The sequence below is a fragment of the Carassius auratus genome, chromosome 6 (assembly GCF_003368295.1).
Source record: "Carassius auratus strain Wakin chromosome 6, ASM336829v1, whole genome shotgun sequence".
Taxonomy (NCBI): domain Eukaryota; kingdom Metazoa; phylum Chordata; class Actinopteri; order Cypriniformes; family Cyprinidae; genus Carassius; species Carassius auratus.
In genome coordinates, this window is record NC_039248.1 from 20,705,164 (window position 1) to 20,727,931 (window position 22,768).

Here is a 22,768-nt window from a genome sequence, read left to right on the forward strand (position 1 = left end):
GGCTGGGCTAATTGCAACTTCAAACCACAGATCGAGCCTCTAATGTTCTGTTTGTTGATTGTTTCATCTTATCATCCCTGATATTTAGTTTTAGGACTGTTTAATCATCATCGTAAGCTGTTAATTAGTCTAGGGTATGTGGAAAACGCCTGCTGATATACTATCTTTGTGTCTCGCAGACCGATCTGGCTCAGACAGGCAAGAGTTAATCAGCCCTTCCTTTATCAGCTGAACTGCAGAATGCTGAGCAATGGTGCCTGATGCCATGACAACAAGAGGGCCGTTCAGAGAGAAGGGTGGCTGAGGAGTAGGCGTGTGGAAAGAAAACGATGACAAGAAAAGTAGACCCAGGAGAGAAAAGAGAGAGAGAAAGGTAGAGAGGTAAAAGAGAGGCTGATTAAAACTTGAGAACACTGTAAGAAAAGTGGCCAAGAGGTGGAGAATGACAGAGAAAGACAATGAGACAGAGGACGGGGGCATGGGGGCGGGGATTGGCAGACGCTGACTGCTTGTTACCGAGTGTCACCGGAGTATTGCATCAGTCCAAGTGGGATGCTCACATTGCAGGATGACATCACAGCATCGCAGACTGCCTGCCACCCAGAAATGGAGATGGAGGGAGGCTTCCTCTGCCTTTGCTAGCTAATAAGCCAGTGTGCTGCTCTTTTTTTTTTGCAGAGTCATTAACACATCGTTGTCATTTTTGGGGCTGCTCTGTTGCACACGCACATGCACGGCAATACTGGTGATTTATGCCTTTTCGCACACCTGAAAATTTCGCCAATTCAGAATGAGAAGTGAAGAACAAATACCAGACAGTATGCCTAATCGTTTAACTCTAATCAGAGCATACATTATCCAAGACACATGACTCCTTCTGCCGAGTGTGCCCATTAGTGCAGCCTTGTGGATAAAAGAGACTAATACCTAGTCATGCTTGAAGGTGTATCCGATAATAAAGAACTACTGTTTCTATAATGTGCGTCCGGTCCTTAATGAGCTTTGTGAGTTAGTCATATGTGGTCTATATTTATCATGGATATTGCAGCAATAAAGGGATAGTCAACCAAATGGAATTTTGTAATTTAGTCACCTTCATGTTTTTCCAAACCTGTATGACAACTGTTTTCGGAATTTAGGAAGAATGTCCTGGTCATTCCTTTCATAATAACAAGGAGTTAAATGTATGCCTGTTCTTCTTTGACTTTGATTATAGCTCACAAGCCATATGGATCACTTTTATGATTATTTTATGGTACTTTTTCATTAATTTTGAAAGCTCCTGGAGACTAACTGGACCAGAAAGTTTAACAAATATAATTCTCCCTTTGTGTTCAATGGAAGTAAAGTCATTGGGGTTTAGATTGACATGAAGGAGTAAATGATGAAAGAATTTTCATGTTTAGACACACCATTCCTTTAAAGAAACATCTCTAGTTGTTCTGTTCTTTTCTTTTCTCTGTTGGCTTTGAGAGAAACAGCTTATGGCTTATTCCAGGCAGTGAGACAGTGACCGAGAGAGCAGCCTGATTCTCATGAGCTCAGCAGAAAAAACAGAAAAGGTGATCGCTCTCACTGTGTGTAATTTACAGTGGATTGAAATTAATTTCTCCCTCCATGATATCAACTGGGGAACAATGATATTGCTTCTTTCAGCTTTCATCTCCTTTATGAATTATGTATAATGCACACCAGTGGTCACACAACTGCTCTGGGTTTTGTGTGCCTCTTCAGTGCCGCCCTTATGTCTGTGTTAAATATGGAACAATGAAGCCGCCTATTTGCATCTGAACTGAAATTGTACTTTCCACTCTAGTTGTTACAGTCACAGATAAAATATGAGATGCTCACGGCCACATTTAGTCAATACAGAAACAGCACAGTCAGGCTATTGTCACCCAGCAGGCGACTTTTATATTAGCATGTCATTAAAATGTCCTTCCATTCACCACCCTCAAATCTACATGTTATGGATATACCTTTAAAACTTCCCTAACCCTTCTTATTCTTTAAACAGGATTTGGCATCGCTTAGCTGGGTCTTGTAGTCAGGCAGATTAGAATCTCTTTCTGTTAGTCATGCCTGGCTTAATCGGAGAAAAGCGTGTGAAATAATAAATCTTGCTGGAATAGTGTGAAACATCAGCTAGCAAACATTAAAAAAAAGCTAAAGAGATGAACTTGATGGCAAAAAATAGGTGAATGTAAGTTATATATGCAAATGGAATATTTATTTCAAAGTTTTGTGGCTTTTATTTCTATTTGTATTAGCCTTAAGGCTAACTATATGCTAGTCTACTCCTAAACAGTGATAAATAATAAACACATGCTTTTAAATTTTACATGGTGAAATGCTGATGACTCATCCAGCACTACACAGATATTTGTTCGATCATATGCTCTCGAGAATAAGCATGTCTTGGTTAAGTACATTTATTATTTAAACCACAGAGAAGACCAGGTTTTTAGCTAGTTGGGTATACATTTCTCTGCAATACAATTAATAATTTGGAACCAAACATTTGATTTTAATATTGGCATTCACCACGTCTTAGTTCATAGATACACACGTTGGTAATTAATTAAAGTTTGCAGTGCACATAGTTGGCAAGATCTTTTCCTTTGTAATTCGCACATCTTGGAACAGCCAGATCTGAATACCCTACAGACATACCATAGAAACACCGTTAGCATTTAGCTCACTGTCCAATAAGAGGAAAGGCATGGACCAATAACAAGCCGCAGTTGGTTGTGCATTAAGATTTCTAAGGCACACACACTTTTCTGACACTAAAATCCCCACAGTCACGTGTGTCTTTCTCCAGTGTTGCAGGGGTAGCTAGCAATACACTTTAGTCCAAACCAGACAATCTTAGTCTCAAAAACAGAGTGACCTCAAATAAATGCATCAGTCTTGAATTTACTGCTTGTATGGACATCATTTACATGATCCTGTGTCATTTATTACTTGCTCATTATGCATTGGGTGTAAGTGATTAATATTTTCCCACAGCTTTTTATGGATTACCGTGACTGTTGGGTTGCTTGTCATTGTTTTGGATCCATCTGCTCATGCTGGACTGAAGCATGGACAGTGACAATTAAGCAAGTTTGACACAGTTGACAAGGACAGCCTTTGTCAGGCACGAGCCATCTGGAGGTTGCTCCCTGTCCACAAACATTGTGATCCTATTTTTTGCTCTGGCCATAGAGGGACATTCTCCCTCTTGATGGATAGATCAGACATGAGAACAGAGGGGACTGAAAGAGGCGTACAGGAAGACAGATTGCCATCCACAAGATAATTGTTCCTAAAGCAGACCACCAACCTGCATTAATGAGATGTACATAGCTACAGAATAAATCCTGAAGCTCAGGCAACAGTTAGGCAACAATGCCCGGAGGAAGTTCAGTATTTTTCTCAATATTTTATTTTTGAAACTTATAAGACTGACAGACTCAACACATACATAGGCCAGTGTATTGGTGTTTGACAGAAAATGTTTTTTTTTTTTTAATAAGTTACTTATTTTATTATTAGCCTGTGTGTTCTATATTTCATATATATAACAGCCCATAATGAGCGGCTGTTTCTCTTATTATGATGCTTCTAATATTTACAGATATGCACTGTCAATATCTCTAATCAACATGCTATCTTTTACATAGAATATAGCATCAAAATCATTACTTCCTCCAAACCAAACTCTGTTCTCTCCATCAGTTTTGTACCTCATAGTAACGGTTCGACCAATAGAATGTCGACTTCCGCTCTCCGAGCAAGTTCATTGGATCATGAGAAACACGCGGCTGCAAATAATGTACAAACTCCGACTTTGGCAACTAGTTAGGAGAGCCGTGCAGTCTGATTGGCTCCCAAATCTGGAGTGTGCGTGCTCCACCGCACCTACAGAGCCAGTGATCCGTTTTAAAGCGAGTCCATTTCTTGCCGGTGAGGGGGTGCAGAAAAATGATGTCACTTGTGAATGAAACGAACCGTAACAGGCGGCACAATGAGAATAAATAACTACAAACTCGACTTTCTTTTCGTGTCTTTAATTATTTATCATATGTACCAGTCGCTAAAACGAATTCACGAGTAGAGTGATTAGCTCCTCGTATGTCGGTTAGAACAGACCCCACCCCCATACTGTGCGCACCGAATGGACTCGTCCTCATGAAGTGAAAGGGCCAGTAGACCTAGGGAGCTGATTGAAATGAAGACTACTGTTTCGTTATGGTAGGACGGGGTGGATTGTAGAGCTGGTATCTACTTTCTGTTCTGTCGGACTGTTAAGAGTTTTTTTTATTTTCTATAAAATGCTCTATCAAGTGAAATCGGATGAGTGAAGCCTGGTGCTTTGACAGCTTTCATGACACGCAGTTACTCTGAAGCAGGCATTCAGACTGTTAAAGTTGAGCTCTCCGTTCAGTCAGACGAGCTTTTTATGTTTATTTCATTCGTCTGTGTTGCAAATCTGATTTTGCTCAGTTTGGTGAGAGCCTAGTCATCACCAGAAGACTCAGACCATGTACAATACAGTTTGGAATACAGAGAAAGAAGATGACGACTGGAGAGACGTGATGATGCCCTATTCCACTGAATTAATATTTTACATTGAGATGGACCAGCCGCCAGGTACAGATAAAACAATTACGTTAATCTAACAGATCGCTTAGTTCACACCGATAATGTACATTTTGTCTTTTCTTCACTCTAACATTGATACAAACCTGTAACGTTATGACTTTATCTCCTCCGTGAAGCACAAAAGGTTAGGAGACCGCCAGCCCCAGTCACCATTTACTCTGTGTAAGCTTTTCTTCATAGTGAAAATGAATGGTGACTCAGATGTCATTTTGCAGATCACCTTTTGTGTTTCATGAAAAAAAAAATGACGTTCAGCGTATTTAACGTTACACAGTCTCATTATCTGACATTGCAGTCATGTCTGCTTAAACAATTGCAACTTGCGCCTCTAAGTTAACGTTGAAATGTATTTTATTTTAATGTTACGTACAGCAAGTTTACGTTAGTCATGTATGGCTGGCATTTAAAATTCCCACTCGGTTCTTCCACAGAAACCCATTTCGCCATTTTAAAATCCTTCATTTTCTGTCAGCTTGTCAGTAAAATGTGCCTTAATCGTACGTATAGTGCACTGTCTGTATTAACATTATCGTGTACATTTTAAATGCATCATAACAGAGTTATCACTCAGACAGGGGAGCCATATTAAAGCCTCTTTCTCCCTGAAGAGAGTGCAACAGTCTACATTTATTTTAAACTAATCGTTCATTTCAATTCTCAAATTCTGTCATTTAATCACCCTCTTTTTATATCAAATATGTATTATTATTTGTATTTTTTTGTTCAGTAGAACACAAAATTAGTTTAGTTCGTGTGTTGGTCTCCATTTACTTTGCATCTTTTTCATACAATAAAAGTTAATGAATGAGATGTCATTTTGAATATCTCCTTGCGGGTGAACAATCTCTTAAGGACCAGAGTAAAGCTCTCTGGATATATCTAGTAATATTATAATTTTGTATGTAATTTGGACATGTAAATGGTTAAATGAAAATCTTTATAGACAGATTGTGTTACAGGTCCTGCTGTAGTCCTTCAGTTTTTGCTCAGGAGATTTCAACGTTTTGCATGGCTCACCACAAATGGTGTTGATATGCAAAATGTGGAGAGATCGAAATGCACTCTACGAAATGGTTTGACACCTTAAGTGGTTTTATGCAGGATCTGCTCCTGAGCCGTTTTTTTGCAAATAGGGACTATATAGCTTGTAGACCAGTGAAGTCACAGAATTATATATGGTGAATGCTCTTCAGCGGTCTTTTGGACTAAGTTTCCCAGCTTTCTGAATGTTTTTGGTGTTCTTCGCTCCTTATTCAAATTCAGTCCCATTCATGTGTCATCTATTAAGCTCTGACACCATTTTATTGCCATTAACAATGATGTCATAGACTGGAAACTGGATCCCATTCAGAAGTCACAGGCATAGTTGACAATGGGTCGTTAATTTGTGTCGTTAATTCCTGAAATAAAGAAACGGATGACACTTTTGGAAGCGTGAAATGTGAATGGAATGGGAAAAGAGACTGTGTTTGACAGTTGTGCATGAGGCCGTTACTTTCGTGTGATCATTGTAAGGGGTTTTAAGACAAACTGTGTGTAATGCTAAAGCACAAAACACATTTTGTGTAAATTTCTTGTCTGTAACATTTTATCAAGGTTGCTAAATTGTGAAGATGGTGGTGTCTTTATGTATCTGCATACAGTTAACTGTTTGTTGGTCCAAATGCAGCCTTATGCCAAGAGTGGGCAGAATGAATCATTTTATTACGTTCATTTTGTTCTTTGTGTTGTTTAGAGGCCGCTCTGTTCTAACCTCCTCGTTTCTTATAAAATGAGCTGTGGTGGACTTGACGGATCTGGCAAGCCGGATTCTGGCTTGAATAGCCCTTCGATTGCTCTGCCACGGGGATGAATGAGCACAGCACCGTGTGATCAACCCACACATTAATCTTATCTTTCATTATGTGCCAATGCACACAGGTTTATCAGATTTCTCCTTTTTCCTATTCGTCCGTATGTCCCCATGTACTGTCAATAGCCTCGCATTGACTTATCATCTGCTTCTTCCTCAACTCGCGGCACTTCGTCTCCGAGACGCTGTTAGAGAGGCACTGCGGGATATTTAAATCCGCCTGGCCCGAGAGAAGATGGGTTGATTGGAAAGAGTGACACGGAAAGGAAAGAAACAGAAAGAGGTTCCCGTGCAGATGTTCATTAGAATATTTATTACAGCTGAATTGAGATGTGAAAGGCTCCGAGGTATGGCCCTGTATGTGCGTGCGTCTGCAAACAAGCAAGCAACCGCTTTGTTCCATTGCAGTGTCCAATGAGCACAGGTGCCACGCCGCCCCCAGGGGAAAGTTGGCCCCTGTCTCTTATAGGGCCAGTGATGTGTGAGTGTAATAAAGGCTGCCGGAGCAGTGTGCACTGGCTGGACAACAAAAGTGCAGCAACACCAAAGGGAAAGTCAGCTTCTAACATCCCTTAAGGGGCATTCGTATGACATAAGGGATGGAAATGTCACTCTTTTCTTGATACATTGTTCTTTCTTTGTTCCGTGCTTTTTTTTTTTTTTTAGCTTGTTCTCTCTTGAATGTATTTGAGCTTGTTCATTCATAAATGTCCATATAATATAGATATTATATTGAGGTTTATTATAAGCAGGTTTTGTTTTTTTTGTTTTTTTACAGAATGTGAAAACAGCATTTTTCTTTCTCTGTACCTATAGGCATATGTGCACAGTAGCAATACAATAAATATAGATGTAAAATAAATATACATTTTATATATTAGTTTATAAATAAATTAATAAGTGTTTAGGCAACCAGCATTAGCATCACCTTGCGTTTCTAGCTAAGCGGCTGTGAAGCGGTTCGATGCATGTGTCCCGGTTTGTGTTCACCTCAGCGTGTGTTAGCGTCTTTGCCTTGTCTCTCTCGGGGAGCAGCCCCCCCCCCCCCTCCCCCACATCATTCCCCAGAGCTTTCCGCTCTCTCTTTCTCTGTCTCATATGGTTGTGTCCACCTCCCCTCCTGCTTTCTCATTGGCTGCTGCCGACTTCTCCATTGAGAGGGTTTGTTAAGACAGCAGCGTCTGAATTTAGGAGCAGGGATTTTCCTTCTGGCTTTAGTCTGAAAGGCAGAGCGAGTGAGGGAGGGTGGAGAGAAAGCGAGAGCGAATGGGAGAGAGAGGGAGAGGGAAAGAGAGAATAAGAGGACTCGTGTCACAGGCAGCTGAGTGCAGGCTGTATACATGCAGCTCAAAAAGGATCCCGAGGAGGACGGTAAGGGAGACACCATTCTTCTTTTCTTCTGATTTTTCACGGTCACTGTCTTTGCTTTCGTCTTTTCTGTCTTATGGCTATTGTAACGCTCTGAACTGGCTGTCAGGGGAGCACAATGACAATTAGTGTTTGTCCTATTGTGTGGGAAGTGTCCTGGATCTTGTATGAATGGAAACACGCGCTGTTGTCGACATCAATTAATGTAAGAACCATGCTTTTTTCAGGACGTGGAATCCTTGATAGCTATACTTAATTTTTCTTGTTTTGTGATTTTATTTTATTTAAAAAAAAATAATTTGAAGACAGTTTAAGAGTTGAACTTCAAGGATTGTCTTTTAGTCGTTCATTAGTAGCGGATGGTGACAGTGCATCATGATGATATGCACGGAGCACGTATGGTTTCACATTAGATAGTGAGGGTCCCCGGTGGACTATTTAATCCACCCATGTGCTTAGTGACACTTTTAATTCATTCCCCCTGGATCGGGACGTGGCAGCCCTCGCCTGCTGCTCCCCTCAATGGCACTGTCATCACTCTCTGCCACATGCTTTTTCTCATGCTAATGCACCCCTTAATTTGTAAATACAAACCCTAAATTAAACTATTTTGTGTGTGTGAGGCCAGTCTATGTTTGTGTTTGTACCGTTGTGTTCAACGTACTGTTGCTTTATCTGCTCCATCACCTGTAGAACCAGAAGTTTGTTCTTGTCTTGTCTTTTTGTTACTGTGCACAAGAGCACGGCAGAACAATGACCTCTGGAGATGATGTTCTGAGCTGCATGTTGTCATTTAAATTTGTTTCCTAAACAATGGACTGCTTGGTCGCCGATCGCCATAGGCTTTACCTATAGATGTATAGGTTTCTTTGTTCAGACTTGCGCAGCTCTGCAGCGCTGCACTGCCACTCACTCCTTCTCATTCTTTCCATACTACATCCTTGTCACTTTCTTTTTCTCACATTTCCCTTTTAATCGTTCATTAAAAGTTTATTTAGAAAATATAATAATATTTTGAAATATCTTAAAATTATATCTTACAATTTATAAAAAATAAATAAAAAATTTACCCTTATTTATTCACTTTGCTTTCATTGTGAAGCATACTGGGCTAGTTTACTGTTGTAGAAATGTAAACAAAATCTTTTCACTTTTGTTATTTAAATTGACCCCCTTTGTTTGTTCAGTTTTGCCATAAATCATGATCGTAATTAGTTTGAATCAGTGAATGGTAGCTTTAAAAATGACTGCGTTCTGCGACTCTGTGTGGACTTTCCATTGTGTGCCCCCCAGCTGCGAAATCTCTGACACTAACACAGATGGGGTGACTGCTGTAATGAGATCACCTAGTCACATCTCTGCCTCTTTCTTGCCCTGTTTCCTTCCGTTTTCCATGTTCTTTTTTTATGCTCACACCCCATCACCGCTCACAAAGATAACCAAGTGTGTGTGTGTGTAGGACTAGGTGGTCACACACTTACAGAAAGAGCTGACAGTGGAAAACTGGTAGGCAGGAATTTGAGGTTTTAGCTGGGCTTGTGCACCTGCCTTTTGGCTGCCGTAAAGAGCGAGTGAGAAAAAGGGGGGTCATTTCCCTTTCTGGTGGAAGCCTGCTACTGTAGCTCTGAAAGGGGCTTTGTGACTAAATTAAATATTAGGCTGGAATATATGCTACAGGCATATATTTATGTATAGAAATTTGTTTGTGTGTTAGTATCGAAAAGTGAGATATTGAATCTCAGTTTATTGTGTCTCTAAATTAGTGAGTGGAGGAGGTGAGTGAGCAAATGTAATATTAATATGGTGATTATTGTGTTGGCGTAGGGGGAACAGAAGGTTATACATTGTCAAATGACTCCTCATAAGCTGCTATGCTGCTCAAACAGTCCCCTACCACGTAGGGAACACTCCCCCAAACGTTTGTGACAACAGGAAAGTGCACAGGGACGCTATATTTAAGTAAATCCTTTGAAGAAATATTCATTTTCCATTCAAGGCATTTGGCTGATCTCCTCTCAGAACAACTGAATTGTAAGTAATAGTGTGTGTGTGCACCTGCAGGAGCAGAGTTTGGGTGGGTATGTGTCCGTTAGCCTGGCTTTGCTTTGACTGGTTGAGGCCGCTCACCCCACCAGACTAAGGGGTTTCCTGTGGGCCAGTGGAGGGAGGATTTGTTACCGTGCCTGGGTCTCCGACTACACTCATGCACTCTCACTCCAAAAACCACCACTGCTTTTAATTAATGACACCATCAAAGAAAGCCATTCACACACTCCTCTTCCCGCACACCGAAACTTTGAAGAATCATAAAGATCTTCAATCCACAAATGTTTGCAACGTCAGGAAGTAATAAAACTTCAGTGAAAACTAGACATAAAAAGTACTGAAGTGGCAACACAAGAAAGTATCTTTCTCTCTTCAGAGAGTCTTCATCCCCTCTCTGATCTTTAATGATTTTATTATTATTTCTTATTCAAGGAGCAAGTTGTGTGCGGAGCAGTGTGCTATTCTTTGGCTGTAGTGTGCATTGCATGTCCCTCTGGGCTTTTATTTCTGTGACTCACCTCCGGTGTAATGAACTTTAGTCTTGCCTCTCTTCATTCGCATACCAGATAGAAGTTTCTTTGGCTAGAAGGGCCCCTGGGAGTTTCTAGAATCAGCTTGGGCTTTTATGACATCCGTATGTTCCCTTGCTCCATGCCCTTCTCCATTTCCTAATGCAGTAGACCACTCCCCCTCCCCTGTCCTGTCATAGATATACACCCGCTCTCACGCAGCCTTGTCTCTGCCAGGCTAAAAACAGGTGGGTGAAACGTAACTTTTTTTTTATTTTTATTTTTTTATAATGATGTGGTATTTGAATTCAATATGACCATAATCTGCATGAGCCCCAACCTCCCTAAACAAGATAGTACTGCTTGGAGCATGTCTTTGGTTTCACTTAAAAGCTTTCGGAATAAACCTATTGATTTGTGAACGGAGTGGTCCATTGCTGTTTCAAGGCCCCTGTTGCCTTGTTTCATCTATGTCGAGGGGAGGTTAGTTTGGCTTGGCGTTTGGTGCAAGGCTTGAACACTATGTCTCTGTACATTTCAGACAGAGTTGCAGCCTAGTATTTGCCAACTGCAGTCTGGTCTTGAAGGTTTCCCTGAAGCACTTAAACACAAAAACACGTGTACACCTTGTTTAGAGCAGCTGCCGTTGCATCCCTAGATTCATCTAGTCTTGTTGGAAATTGTGTAATTCTAGATTCAAGTTTAGTTTTGGCTCCAAGGTTGAAAAATTCACATCAGGAGATTAGACATGAGAATGCATGCTGTGAAGATATAACACGCAGCACATACTCTCTCAGCGAGCACTGCGTGGCTGAGCGGCACGTTCTGGTGACCCCTGACCTACAAGATAGCAAGAGCATCATCAGCGTTAGCTTTCCAGCATGCTTTTGCGGCAGCTGTTGTTTGCCCTTTGCTGCCAACAAAGGAAGCATATCTCTCAAAGGAAAGGAACCTGTTCAATACATATTCAGCAAGTAGGAGAAAAGCAAGACTGGCAGAGAACGTCATTTGTTTTTTGTTTACACTTTCGCTTGGACCGAACAGGAATATGTTGTTGTTGCATTTTCCGTGAAAACTGATCTTTTTGCATTTTCAGTGGAAATCATTTTTGCAATTTCCAAAGCAAGCTCGTCTAACTACAGATGATGTGAAAGGAGAGTACTGAAAGGCCATCTATGGGAAAATGAAGGGCTAAAGGTCAATAGTTAATTCTGGGCAGAAACCTTACTACTCTTTGGCTATCAGTACTAAAAGTACTCACAAACTTTTAAAAGACAAAAAACACTATCCCAATGCAATGCAGTTTGTTTTTGTTTGTTTTGTTTTTTTAACTATATCGTATTCCTACAATTTTTGCATTTTTGCAAGTTGAAATTTGAATTCTCTCAGCAACTTAACGTTAGTCATGAAGATTAACAACACAGCCATTTGTTAACGTGACGTCCGCTTAGTTTATTCTTTAAAAAGATTAGGTTTTCATCCGTAAGGTTGCAACACTGACTTCATATTTCTAGGATTGCTCATGAGGTTAGAAGACTTTCCACTAAAATAAATCTTTCTCATTTCTTCTGCAGCTCTTCCTCCCAAGCCAACAAAACCCATGACACCAGTAAATGGCAACGGTGTGAAAGAAGCCGCCAGCGGCTCATTGCAAGAAGCAGAATGGTACTGGGGAGACATATCAAGGTAAGAGTCACTTGACGCTAGACTGACTTCATTTCTCACTTGATTGGATTTCTGTCTGTTCTGCTCTGAAAATCTTTCCTCATGCCAGTTAGCTCATAAGTGTGTCTGCCCTCATCACGTGGTGGACACGTCCGGCAGTGTGCAAGTCAGGTGATAGTTGGCCAGTACAGTCATAAGACTGCATTTGGATCAGATGAAAAGTTCTCTGGGTTGTTACTTGACTGTTGGGAGATGTCTGATCTTCCCATCCCTCCACCTGATGGCTTCCAAGTTGGTAGCCTGTGGTGGAGTCAGCTCTGGAGTGTCATATTGCTCTTTCAGCTGCTCTGCAAACTTTTTTTCTTTCTTTCTTTATGTGAGCTGGTGAACTTATTTTGATCCTCTCCTCTTCTTTTGGCTCACTTATCCTGAAGGCATGTATGCTTTGCTGCAGCTGTACAAAAGCAAGGGGGGGGGGGGGCACACAGGAAGAGCTGAAAAGAGAAAAACGGAGTGGTTTAGTTGCCATTACTTTAGGGGAGGGATAGAAGAGCCCAAATCTCCAAAATGTCAAGCTGTCTGGCCAGTTTCCAACACAACCCATAAAACTCTCAGGTTTCGGCAGATTAGTCTGCTGCTTAGTGACCAGCTTTAGACTCGTTTGATGTCGGGCGAGTAGAAACTCTGCAGAGATGCTCAGAGGCTCACCGATCTCTGAAGCCCTGCTATCCTTTAACTCGCATAGGCCCTTTCCAGATAAACAAGATCTGCTTTTTAACTTCAAACCTATGCTCGGTGCTTACTAGTTTCTAAATCAGAAAGTAACTTAACTCTAGACATCAAATAAAGAGGAACTCCAAAGCACAGTGATGCTGACTGTTTAATTTTCAATATGGACTGCCATTGTAGTCTCAGTCAAGAATGTTAAAAATCCTATTATGATATTAATACTATGCAGTCACACTAGTACTTAAAGCAGTGGTAGTGCATTGAGTGATTTAACTTATGAGGGATCGGATTGAAATTTTAGTTGAGTATGTAGTAATGGTTCTCAGCCATGTTAATCATCAGCATGCCTTTTGTGGATTTCTGATTTTCTTGTAGGCTTGAGCTTATTTATTATGGTTAAGTGATAATTAAGGCTGCGTAACATGCAATAATTTTGTTGAATTTGTTCAAATATCTGGATGTTTGTGCATGCAAAACCAGATTTTCCACTTCACACTGACATTACTGCTGCGTGCTCATGTGCATGACATCATCTGTACACAGTTGCTAACCTTGTCTTTTCTCTGCTCTTTGCATATTCGTACATCGTATTGGAAGTTTTTTTTTTTTTTTTATTACATCACATTACAATTAGCAAACATGCTTGTAATTTCATTTCTCAATTGCTTCTCTAATTCAAACGTTACTAAAATAGGACACCTCACCACAGTGCAGGATGTAAGAGTCCTTCTCCCCCAGAAAGGTGGGAGCATTGCTTAGTCAAAGGCTCCTTACCTCAGCAGGCCAAAGTAGGCTAAATATACCCCCTCCTGAGAGCCAGGGCCGGGGTCAGCTGAGCTGCAGCATGACTAGTCTGTTGGCTGTCAGGAGAACGGGAGGAGGCCTGGAAGTCCAGGGGTGTGATATTCCTCCCAGACAGACTAAAATAGAGAAGGGGGCAAAAAAGCAGGAAAGTCTTTGAAGCCTGACAGCTCCTCCGCTGGTCGTCTGGAGGCACTTTTAAAGAGACAGCCTGTCTGATTTTAAGACAAGAGCTGGAGGCATCGGCATACATGTTGGTGTGCAGGACGGGGTCAACAGTTAAACCATTCAAAGATGTCTCACTCTCTCCCAGACGGCTGTAGCAGACAGTATGGTCACAGACCAGTGCCTTTGCCCTCTGCCAGACCAAATGTATTTATACAGACAGGCAAAGACAAGTGTGTCAGCCCTTTCTGTTGAGTATAAGACTGAGGCCATGGAAAACTTATTTTAGCTGTAATAATTAATTATTAAGTGCAAGATTTGATGTGAGGAGTATGTGTCTTTTTTTTCTGTGCAGGGAAGAGGTGAACGACAAACTGAGAGACATGCCCGATGGTACTTTCCTGGTGCGGGACGCCTCGACCAAGATGCAGGGAGATTACACACTAACGCTAAGGTAACTAATGTTTTGGAAAGCTTCTGCTTACATTCAGCTTACATTGGTCCGTGGTCCCAACACGATCTTTTTTCCCTACAGGAAAGGTGGAAACAATAAGCTAATTAAGATCTACCACCGGGATGGGAAGTACGGTTTCTCAGACCCGCTCACGTTCAACTCAGTGGTGGAGCTCATCAGTCACTACAGGCACGAGTCACTGGCTCAGTACAACACCAAACTGGATGTAAAGCTCATGTATCCCGTCTCCCGCTACCAGCAGGTAAATGGGTTTAGATTGAGGGTGTGTGTGGGGGGGTATCACATTTACAGCCATCCCTTCCTTTCCTTTTACCTCCGTGTCCTCCCACAGTCCGGCCCTAAAGAGCATGTTTGCTGAGTGAATTGTGCAGCTTGTTGTGAGTGATACTGCAGAGGCAGCAGGATGCTTTTGGCATGAAATATTACTTTGTTTATTGCCACAGCAGCGCACCTCCTAAATAATTGCACACATCCACAATGTCGAAAGGCTATCCAGGCATTTATTCGTTTCCCTCTCCTCCTCCTCCTTCGCCCTCCCGGTATCTTCCTCAGACACACAGGTGCTCATTATTTAGGGGGTTCCACAACTGTAAGCCCTCGAGAGGCACTTACAGATTCCAAGATTTTTATTAATGATTCCTGGTAGAAGATTCCTGAAAAATGGCTCTCACTTTGTAAGCAAAACCTACAGTATGTTGCTGCGAGCAGTCCTTTTTTTTCCCATCGCACTTTTCCTTGCTCAGCAATTCATATCAATAACAATGCATTTACTCTCGCTCTCTCAGGATCAGCTGGTGAAAGAGGACAACATTGATGCAGTGGGGAGGAAACTCCAGGAATATCACAATCAATATCAGGAGAAGAGTAAAGAATATGACAGACTCTACGAGGAGCACACAAAAACCTCACAGGTAAGCCTCTTAGAACCTCGCCATTGGATCGATAGACAACCGACCCATTAACTCCAGTGTTAAATACCACATGCACAAACAATTTATTTCATTAGAGAAGCTCATTGACCAATTAACCAAGTCTATTAAGAGGCACAGCATCACATCCATTGATTTATCTTTCCTTTGATTGCAGGAGATCCAGATGAAACGTACTGCAATAGAGGCCTTCAATGAGACCATTAAAATCTTTGAAGAACAGTGTCACACGCAGGAACGCTACAGTAAAGAATACATTGAGAGATTCCGCAGAGAGGGCAATGACAAAGAGATTGAAAGGTGCGCAAAGTCCTCAATTAAGAGCGCTTCGGTCTGCAACCTTGAGCTGTGGGTTTACAAATCGTTCTGGTTTCTTTCTCAGGATCATGATGAACTACGAGAAGCTCAAATCCCGTCTTGGCGAGATTCACGACAGTAAGACCCGGCTTGAACAGGACCTGAAAACACAGGCTCTGGACAACAGGGAAACGGACAAGAAAATGAACAGCTTAAAGCCAGATCTCATCCAGCTCAGAAAGATTCGAGATCAGTACCTTGTGTAAGGAGAACATTCCTTTGCACCTCATTTCATTTATCTTCATTATTGACAGTATTTCCTCCATTTATAAACACTCCACTGCTTCATTTTCATGCAGCTGGCTCAATCATAAAGGTGTTCGACAGAAACGAATAAACGATTGGCTGGGGATCAAAAACGAAAACCCGGATGAGTAAGTCAAATTGTCTTAAATTACTTGAAATTTGAGATCAAATGACTGGCTCCATCGCAGCATCTAATACATCTCCTCTCACAGCGCCTACTTCGTCAGTGAGGAGGATGAGAACCTGCCACACTACGATGAGAAGAGCTGGTTTGTGGGGGACCTAAACCGAACGCAGGCAGAGGACTTGCTACTTGGCAAACCCGATGGGGCCTTCCTCATCCGCGAGAGCAGCAAGAAGGGCTGTTACGCCTGCTCTGTTGTGTGAGTATCTTAAGAAGTTGTAGACATAGTGAGGTTATAGCTATGCCAATGAAATGGGAGGATGAGGTTTCTTACAAATGGTTTTCTTAGACCACTGTATACCTCCGTGGCCTATAGAGTTTTAATATATATTTTTAATTAATACAGTTCAATTAAAGTTTATTTGTATATCGCTTTGCACGATACAAATCATTGCAAAGCAGCTTTACAGGAAATGTAAGTTTCTATTTTAAAGTTTCTACATTTTACACATTAGTAGTAGCTCATGAGTGGTGACTGTCAAGTTGATGTCCTTATGGCAAGAATGTACAGTAAAATACATGCAGTTATTGACCTAATCAGACAGATGGTGAACACGATTTACTGCAATGATTACCGTAATTATCAGACTATAAGTCGCACCTGAGTATAAGCCGCATCAGTCCAAAAATACGTCATGATGAGGAAAAAAACATATATAAGTCGCACTGGACTATAAGTCGCATTTTAGAACCAAGAACCGAGAGGAAACAGTACCGTCTACAGCCGCCAGAGGGCGCTCTATGTCTTCAGACTACAGGAGCACTGAGCAGCATAGCGCCCTCTCGCGGCTGGAGATGGTAATGTTTTCTCTTGGTTCACGTCAAATTAATTTTGAAAAATAAGTCGCACCTGACTGTAAGTCGCAGGACCAGCCAGACTATGAAAAAAAGAGCTACTTATAGTCCGGAAAATATGGTATATGTTGCATTTTTTTTTTTTTTGTATTAAGTCAGTTTTGTCGCATTACAGTAGATACAGCATGTAGTTTTAAAAGAATATTACATCATCATTAACGAAAGTATATGAAATTAGAAACTTCTGTTTTGATATAAAATAGGCATGTATAAAATTAGATGTATTTTTCATTGACATTTCAAAATTAAGACACTCTAGCTTTTCCCAGCTACAAGAAACAAATCAATGTATTGATCCTCTTTGATTATTATCACCTCTAGAGCGATTAACTTTGGGTGTCATTGAGCAAACGGATTGCCTTTATCTTTGTCTGAGGTCAGATTCTGGTTGATAATGCGATCTGTTGTGTCGTTTCTGTCTGTAGTGTGGACGGCGAGGTGAAGCACTGCGTCATCTACAGCACACCCCGTGGCTACGGTTTCGCTGAGCCATACAACTTGTACAGCACTCTGAAAGACTTGGTCCTGCACTACCACCAGACCTCACTGGTCCAGCACAACGACTCGCTCAACGTGCGGCTGGCGTACCCAGTGTATGCACAGATGCCCTCAGGCCCTCGGAGATGAAGTCTCGCCCCCCAACATTCAAAAAAACTCTACACTTACGGGAGGGAGGAACAGTTTCTGAACAAAAAAAAAACATAACAACAAAAAAAAAAAAAAACACTTGCTGCAACACACGTCAGCCACCTTGGAGTTATATATTTTTACAAGAACAATTTGGAGGGCATTCTTTCTAAAGACTGCTTGATTTGCACAAGGAAGTTTTAAATGTTTGTGAATGTGAAAAAAGCAGAAGGAAGCAGAGGAGCCGAGTTTCAGGTGACCCGCGCTGCTACCTAAACTCAAGCTGGGACTTTTTACATGCTCCATTTTAGCATTTAGCTTAAGCTTCTTTATTTTTTCCTGCCTCCGTTTTCTCACATCTTTTTATTTTTCATTCAGCAGGTTTTTTTTCTTTTGTGTGTGTTTGTATTGTCTTTGCAAAATTCTTAACTATATGTAAGGCAGGAAAATATTTAGTTTGTTTAAAGTCTCCATCTCTCGAAGTGTTTAAAAAAGGCAAAAACTGTAGCAAACAGACGACTGACACTTTCCAGAGTGTTCTCACAGTGACTGCTGCTGAACGAGGGGCTGTGAGATGGTTTGGGAGGGCACAAGTGAAAATGTGTTGTAGTCTTAAAAACAAAAGCTTGTTCTAACTAACATTAGAGGTGTTTTTTTTTTCTTCTTGTTTTCTGTTTGGCTGGATCAAAAGTTTTTTTTTATTATTATTATCCTTTTCTAAGCAGTTAAGATCGCTACAGCTCAGTGCAGAGACCAAAGTTGGCAAGGGAAGGACCGTTTTTATTTTTTACTACTTGTGATAAAATTGGCTTGTATTAATTGAGCGAAATTGTACTTGATACACTTAGTTCACAAACTACTTCAAATAGTTTGGATCTGTGTTCTGTCACCAGAAGCTCCACTTTTTTTAAGAACCAAAATCGCATGCACAGACACAGCGGACATAAAGCACTTATATAGAAATGACAACTGACCGCTGCACCAAAATTGAAAAGAAGACTAAAACAGTTTCTTGTGGCTTTTAACTGATGTGGCATCTTAATGTTTAATTGGATTGTATACCTGTCAAACATGTTCAAAATATGTTCTTCAGGAAGCGGGAGCAGTGTTCGAGCAGATGTGCTTTAGTACGTACTGTAACTTGGAAAAAAAAAGTGCAATCCAGCTTTTGATGGTCGAGTAGTGGTCTGTCAGAGAGAGAAACAAACTGCTCGCAGTGGCATCAAAAAGCGATAATCACTTGAACCTTTTGCAGAATTTCCTTTAAAAAAAAAAAAAAAAAAGCCCCTTTATTGCCTAGTGCTTCTCTCTTTAGCAGGTTGACTCATTCTGTATCAGAAAAGAAATAATACACTTTTCATTGTTTGGCTGCCTGTTGGTTTTAATGTCACACAATAAAACCTTTATGAAAATATTCAAAGCTATATGCACAATATTCATTGTTGGAATGTCAGTTAGATCACTTCCTGTTTTTGTTGGGCTTCTGGCATGCAGGTGTCCAGTTTAGTGTTGAAGATCACATTGTTTTTTTGGTTTTCTCCCACAGTTTCCCCTTTTTACAATTTAGCTGTAAACCACTGCAACTCCCCATCTCACTCCTGCACAGCATGCTGTATTAGAAAAAGCAGCAGATAGTGAAAATGTAATGGCATTATTTGTCAAAACACTCAAATGGCAATTTCTAACTATATTATGTTTTGGCAAATTCAAACAACTGTGCTGTTTTGTACGATCTGGTTACACCCCATTTAGGTCTGGGTGGAAGTTTTCATATGAAACAAAACAATTGCCAAATCATAAAATAGTTGTCTTTTTCATAAGGTTGTGTTAATTGTTTCTAAAGTGATCTGCATGATTTGAAATTGAAAACTTGGAGTTTTTTGGTGGATGGTTGGTGGGTTAGTTTGGAAACCGACAGAGCAGTTGTTGAGATGAACTTATAACCTGGAGTCCTAATGAAAACCACATGCAGACAGGGAAACTGATGGAGGTTATTCCCCATCCGCTGTTCTATTCAGTTGCTCTTCTATTTGCTATTGGTGGGTTTGATTGGGTGTTTCTGGCAGAAGTCTGCATTCTTGTCTTGTCTGCTCTAGCATGGCTGTAGCACGAGCAGAACATGCTAGCCTCAGCAGATCACCTGCTTGATTTTAGTTCTGTGCATGCGACCATTCACAAATACGTCTTTGCAACCTTTGTGTTGCCACTTTTTTTTTTTCTGTGGAAAGCTTTTGGTTACGGTGTTCTATATCATAGGTCCAGTTTTATTTTCATTTTATTCTATCCTCCAAATGTTTTTGAGTTTCAGATTTTTTTTTATTTTTTTTATTTTTTTTAAGCTGGGCCCCAGAGGGGCCCTTTGTCTATTACTTGAACTCTTGTATCACTCACCATTGAATGTCTTTAATAATACATAGATACATTTATTAAAACACAGGAAATCCCTTTTATGGCATGAGTGGATTGAGTATAAAACGTGTCTGAACATGTTTACTCTTCAGCCTGGAACTCAACTTGTGTGTTTTGTTGAAAGTAAAGGGGCTTATTTATGTTCACAGAACTGATTATTGGAGTCCAGTATAGCACACATCATATTTAAATAATCGTTTTGAAAAAAATGTTTGAATCACTTTTTTTTACTACATTTATGAGCGTTTGCCCAGGCGTTGAGACCAAAGATTTAAGTTTGGTTTGTTTCATTTTATTTTCTTGGTAAGTTTTAGTTTTAAAGATATGCATAATTTTCTTCCCTTGTATTTCAATTGCCTTGCTTTCATGCAAACTTAATTTTGTGTCTTAGTTTTTGGGTTGCTATCGCTAGCCCCTCACTTGTCTGGCAAAATAACAATGTCTTTACTTCTGTCCGTATATTTAAGGGTTCACTGTGGATTGGCTGGGGGTCCATTTTTTGCCATTTAAAAAAAAAAAAAACTGATAAAAATTTGTTTACCGAAATGAAATGTAATTTTGTTAAGCCTCAGACTGAACAGTCTGGCCTAAAGATGATTCATTTTTTGCACTCATTTATTTGTAAAAGATAAATGCTTTTTTGTGTGTGTGTGTGTGTGTGTGTGCGTGCCATCACAGTTATTCCTTGTCATTAATTTGTCCGTTAGGTCACTAAACCACCTCTAAAGTTACCAAAAACAAGTGTTTCTATGCCTCTTTTCTTTACAGAATAGGCTTGCGTTCACTCCAGCTGGAGTGATTGTTGCCTTTTCTTTCTGTTTTTTAAAATTCATTAAAGAAACGGACAACCCTATAACACAGAAATGTATGGTTTGTTTAGGAAAAAAAAAGTGATTGTCATTCTCTGCAGGGCAGAAAGCAGCGGGGTTTGTTGGTTTTCTTTGTTCCTATACTCAAGAAAGCATGAAATAATCTTTTTTTTTTTTTTTTTGAAGTTTTCAGGGACATGAAAAGCATTGCATTGGGAATTCGTATGAGAGTCATTTATTTGTGTTTTTTTTTTTTTTTTTGTATTGAAGTGGGAATGGGGGAAGAGCACACATTATAATAAGCCGACAGAATCGACAGTGCATTGCTTCAAAAGCTCAGAGGGTTTGGACATGTACCAAAACAACCTTTCTTGACTCATAACCGCTTGAGTTTTCAGTTAGACTCTGTACAAAGCAGGTCTGGCTAAGGTTATTTCCGGACTGTTAACTAGCACTGGCTATTGCCCCTTTGTGCAGTTCTGCAAAGTTTTATTTGCAGTCAGGTTTGAATATGTTGTGATTCTCATTGGGAGTCTTTTGTGTTCTTACCACAGCTGTCCCACCATAATATCCAGCACATTTCTTATATATATAGAAAAAAATAAAATAAAAAAATAAAAGGTTTTCAAAAAAAAATAAAAAAATTAAACTATCGCTCTCCTTCCCACTTTGACATACGTAAAACCCAGCATGCTTCTTTGGTACTCTTGACTGTTGTTTTGTGTAATAAAAAATAAACAAACCAAAAAAAGGTAAAACTTACAAAAAAAAAAAAGATGTGGAAGAAAAACTGTTAATTGTCTGTTTATGGTGTAGTCAAATATAAATTTTAATATCGCTTATGAAAAAAAGTCTGCTTTTTCAGCTGAAACTAGTTGGAGCCCTTTGTTGCAGTGACTTAAAGCAAAATGATGTTCACAAAAACTGAGACAGAGGAGCTGAAGCAATAGACAACAGCGTGTTCGATACCGTTTGCACAACCGACTCAGTAACGTATAAATGCATCTTAAACTAATGTGTTTTCTTCATACTCGGATCATCTTATTGACTGAATACTCACTTTTATTCTGCATAAATCAAAATATTTCCTTAACACCAGCAGTTTTCATCTCTGGACTTTTATAGACTCAGCTTGAGCAATAAGCCACGGGTTCTCGATGTCCAAAAAACATACATACTGCAATGAAAAGAAACATGTTGCACCGGCTCCAGTCCATTTATGCTTCTATTAACAAGTGTTTCATGTCTTATTAGACAAGTTATGGCACAAAGGACTTGAGATACTTCGCTCTGCATGTAGAGAACGAGATGTCAGAAATCCTCTCTCTCAGTATTTGAGTATCAGTTGCTTCTGACTTATCGCTATTCTTCAGTTACGATTTCCACCACAAAACATTTTCTTGTATCTGTTACAATAGTTTGTATTGGTTGTAGACTCTCCATTTGTTATGAGGTGAACTCATGTATATAATCAATGGAACTCCACAATATTCAGTTCTCTTGCAGAATAAAGAAAATATTTTGTTCAAGTCTCTATCTTTGCGTATATTTCCTCTTTGTGGATTTGTGGATTATTGGTTCTAGCCTAGGAAGTGGGTCACATTTTTTATTTTATAAATTCTAGTTTACTGATTTTTTTAAACATTAGGAAAAAACAGAATATTTTAGCTATAGTAAATGTTAAGTTGTCCCTAGTTAACTACAAATACTGTACATTTGCATAGTTATGTACTTAACAAAAATACCCTGAAATCTTACTTTTAGCATACTAAACTTAAAGTCTGCTAAACTGGAACAACCAATTTTCTACTTAATTCACTTTAATTGCGCAAAAGTAGTGCTGAAGATTAATTAAAGATAAACTGAAGTAGATTTGATTGTGCTAAAGTGGAAATATCGCAAGTATACTTTGGGTACACATTAAATATCTTGAATTTTAAGATCAATATTATTCAAAAATCATACAATCCTTATTAATAGTGACATCAAAACACATTTTAGGCTTAATATTAAGAAATGTGCATTGTGCACAAGAAGCACTCCCAAAAAAGTTTAATTAAAATTTTAATATATTGATATTTTAAAGTCTCAA

The 22,768-nt window shown here is 39.9% G+C and overlaps 1 protein-coding gene across 3 annotated transcripts in view; it reads left to right on the forward strand.

Moving 5' to 3' along the window:
• LOC113100537 (phosphoinositide-3-kinase, regulatory subunit 3b (gamma)) overlaps positions 1 to 22,210 on the forward strand; it is a 147,767-nt gene extending 125,557 nt beyond the window's left edge. Inside the window, exons 1-10 of one of the 3 annotated variants that reach the window (XM_026265232.1) lie at positions 3,868 to 4,638; positions 12,000 to 12,111; positions 14,141 to 14,239; positions 14,321 to 14,501; positions 15,046 to 15,171; positions 15,347 to 15,489; positions 15,572 to 15,748; positions 15,846 to 15,920; positions 16,005 to 16,175; positions 17,257 to 22,210. In XM_026265232.1, the coding sequence (XP_026121017.1) occupies positions 4,530 to 4,638; positions 12,000 to 12,111; positions 14,141 to 14,239; positions 14,321 to 14,501; positions 15,046 to 15,171; positions 15,347 to 15,489; positions 15,572 to 15,748; positions 15,846 to 15,920; positions 16,005 to 16,175; positions 17,257 to 17,458 (1,395 nt within the window). In that variant the 5' untranslated portion in view covers positions 3,868 to 4,529 and the 3' untranslated portion in view covers positions 17,459 to 22,210. Of the gene's footprint in view, positions 1 to 3,867; positions 4,639 to 7,712; positions 7,874 to 11,999; positions 12,112 to 14,140; positions 14,240 to 14,320; positions 14,502 to 15,045; positions 15,172 to 15,346; positions 15,490 to 15,571; positions 15,749 to 15,845; positions 15,921 to 16,004; positions 16,176 to 17,256 lie in introns of those variants that run through there. The other 2 variants (XM_026265235.1, XM_026265224.1) reach the window with 2 other exon arrangements.
• The last annotated feature ends 558 nt before the right edge of the window (positions 22,211 to 22,768 follow it).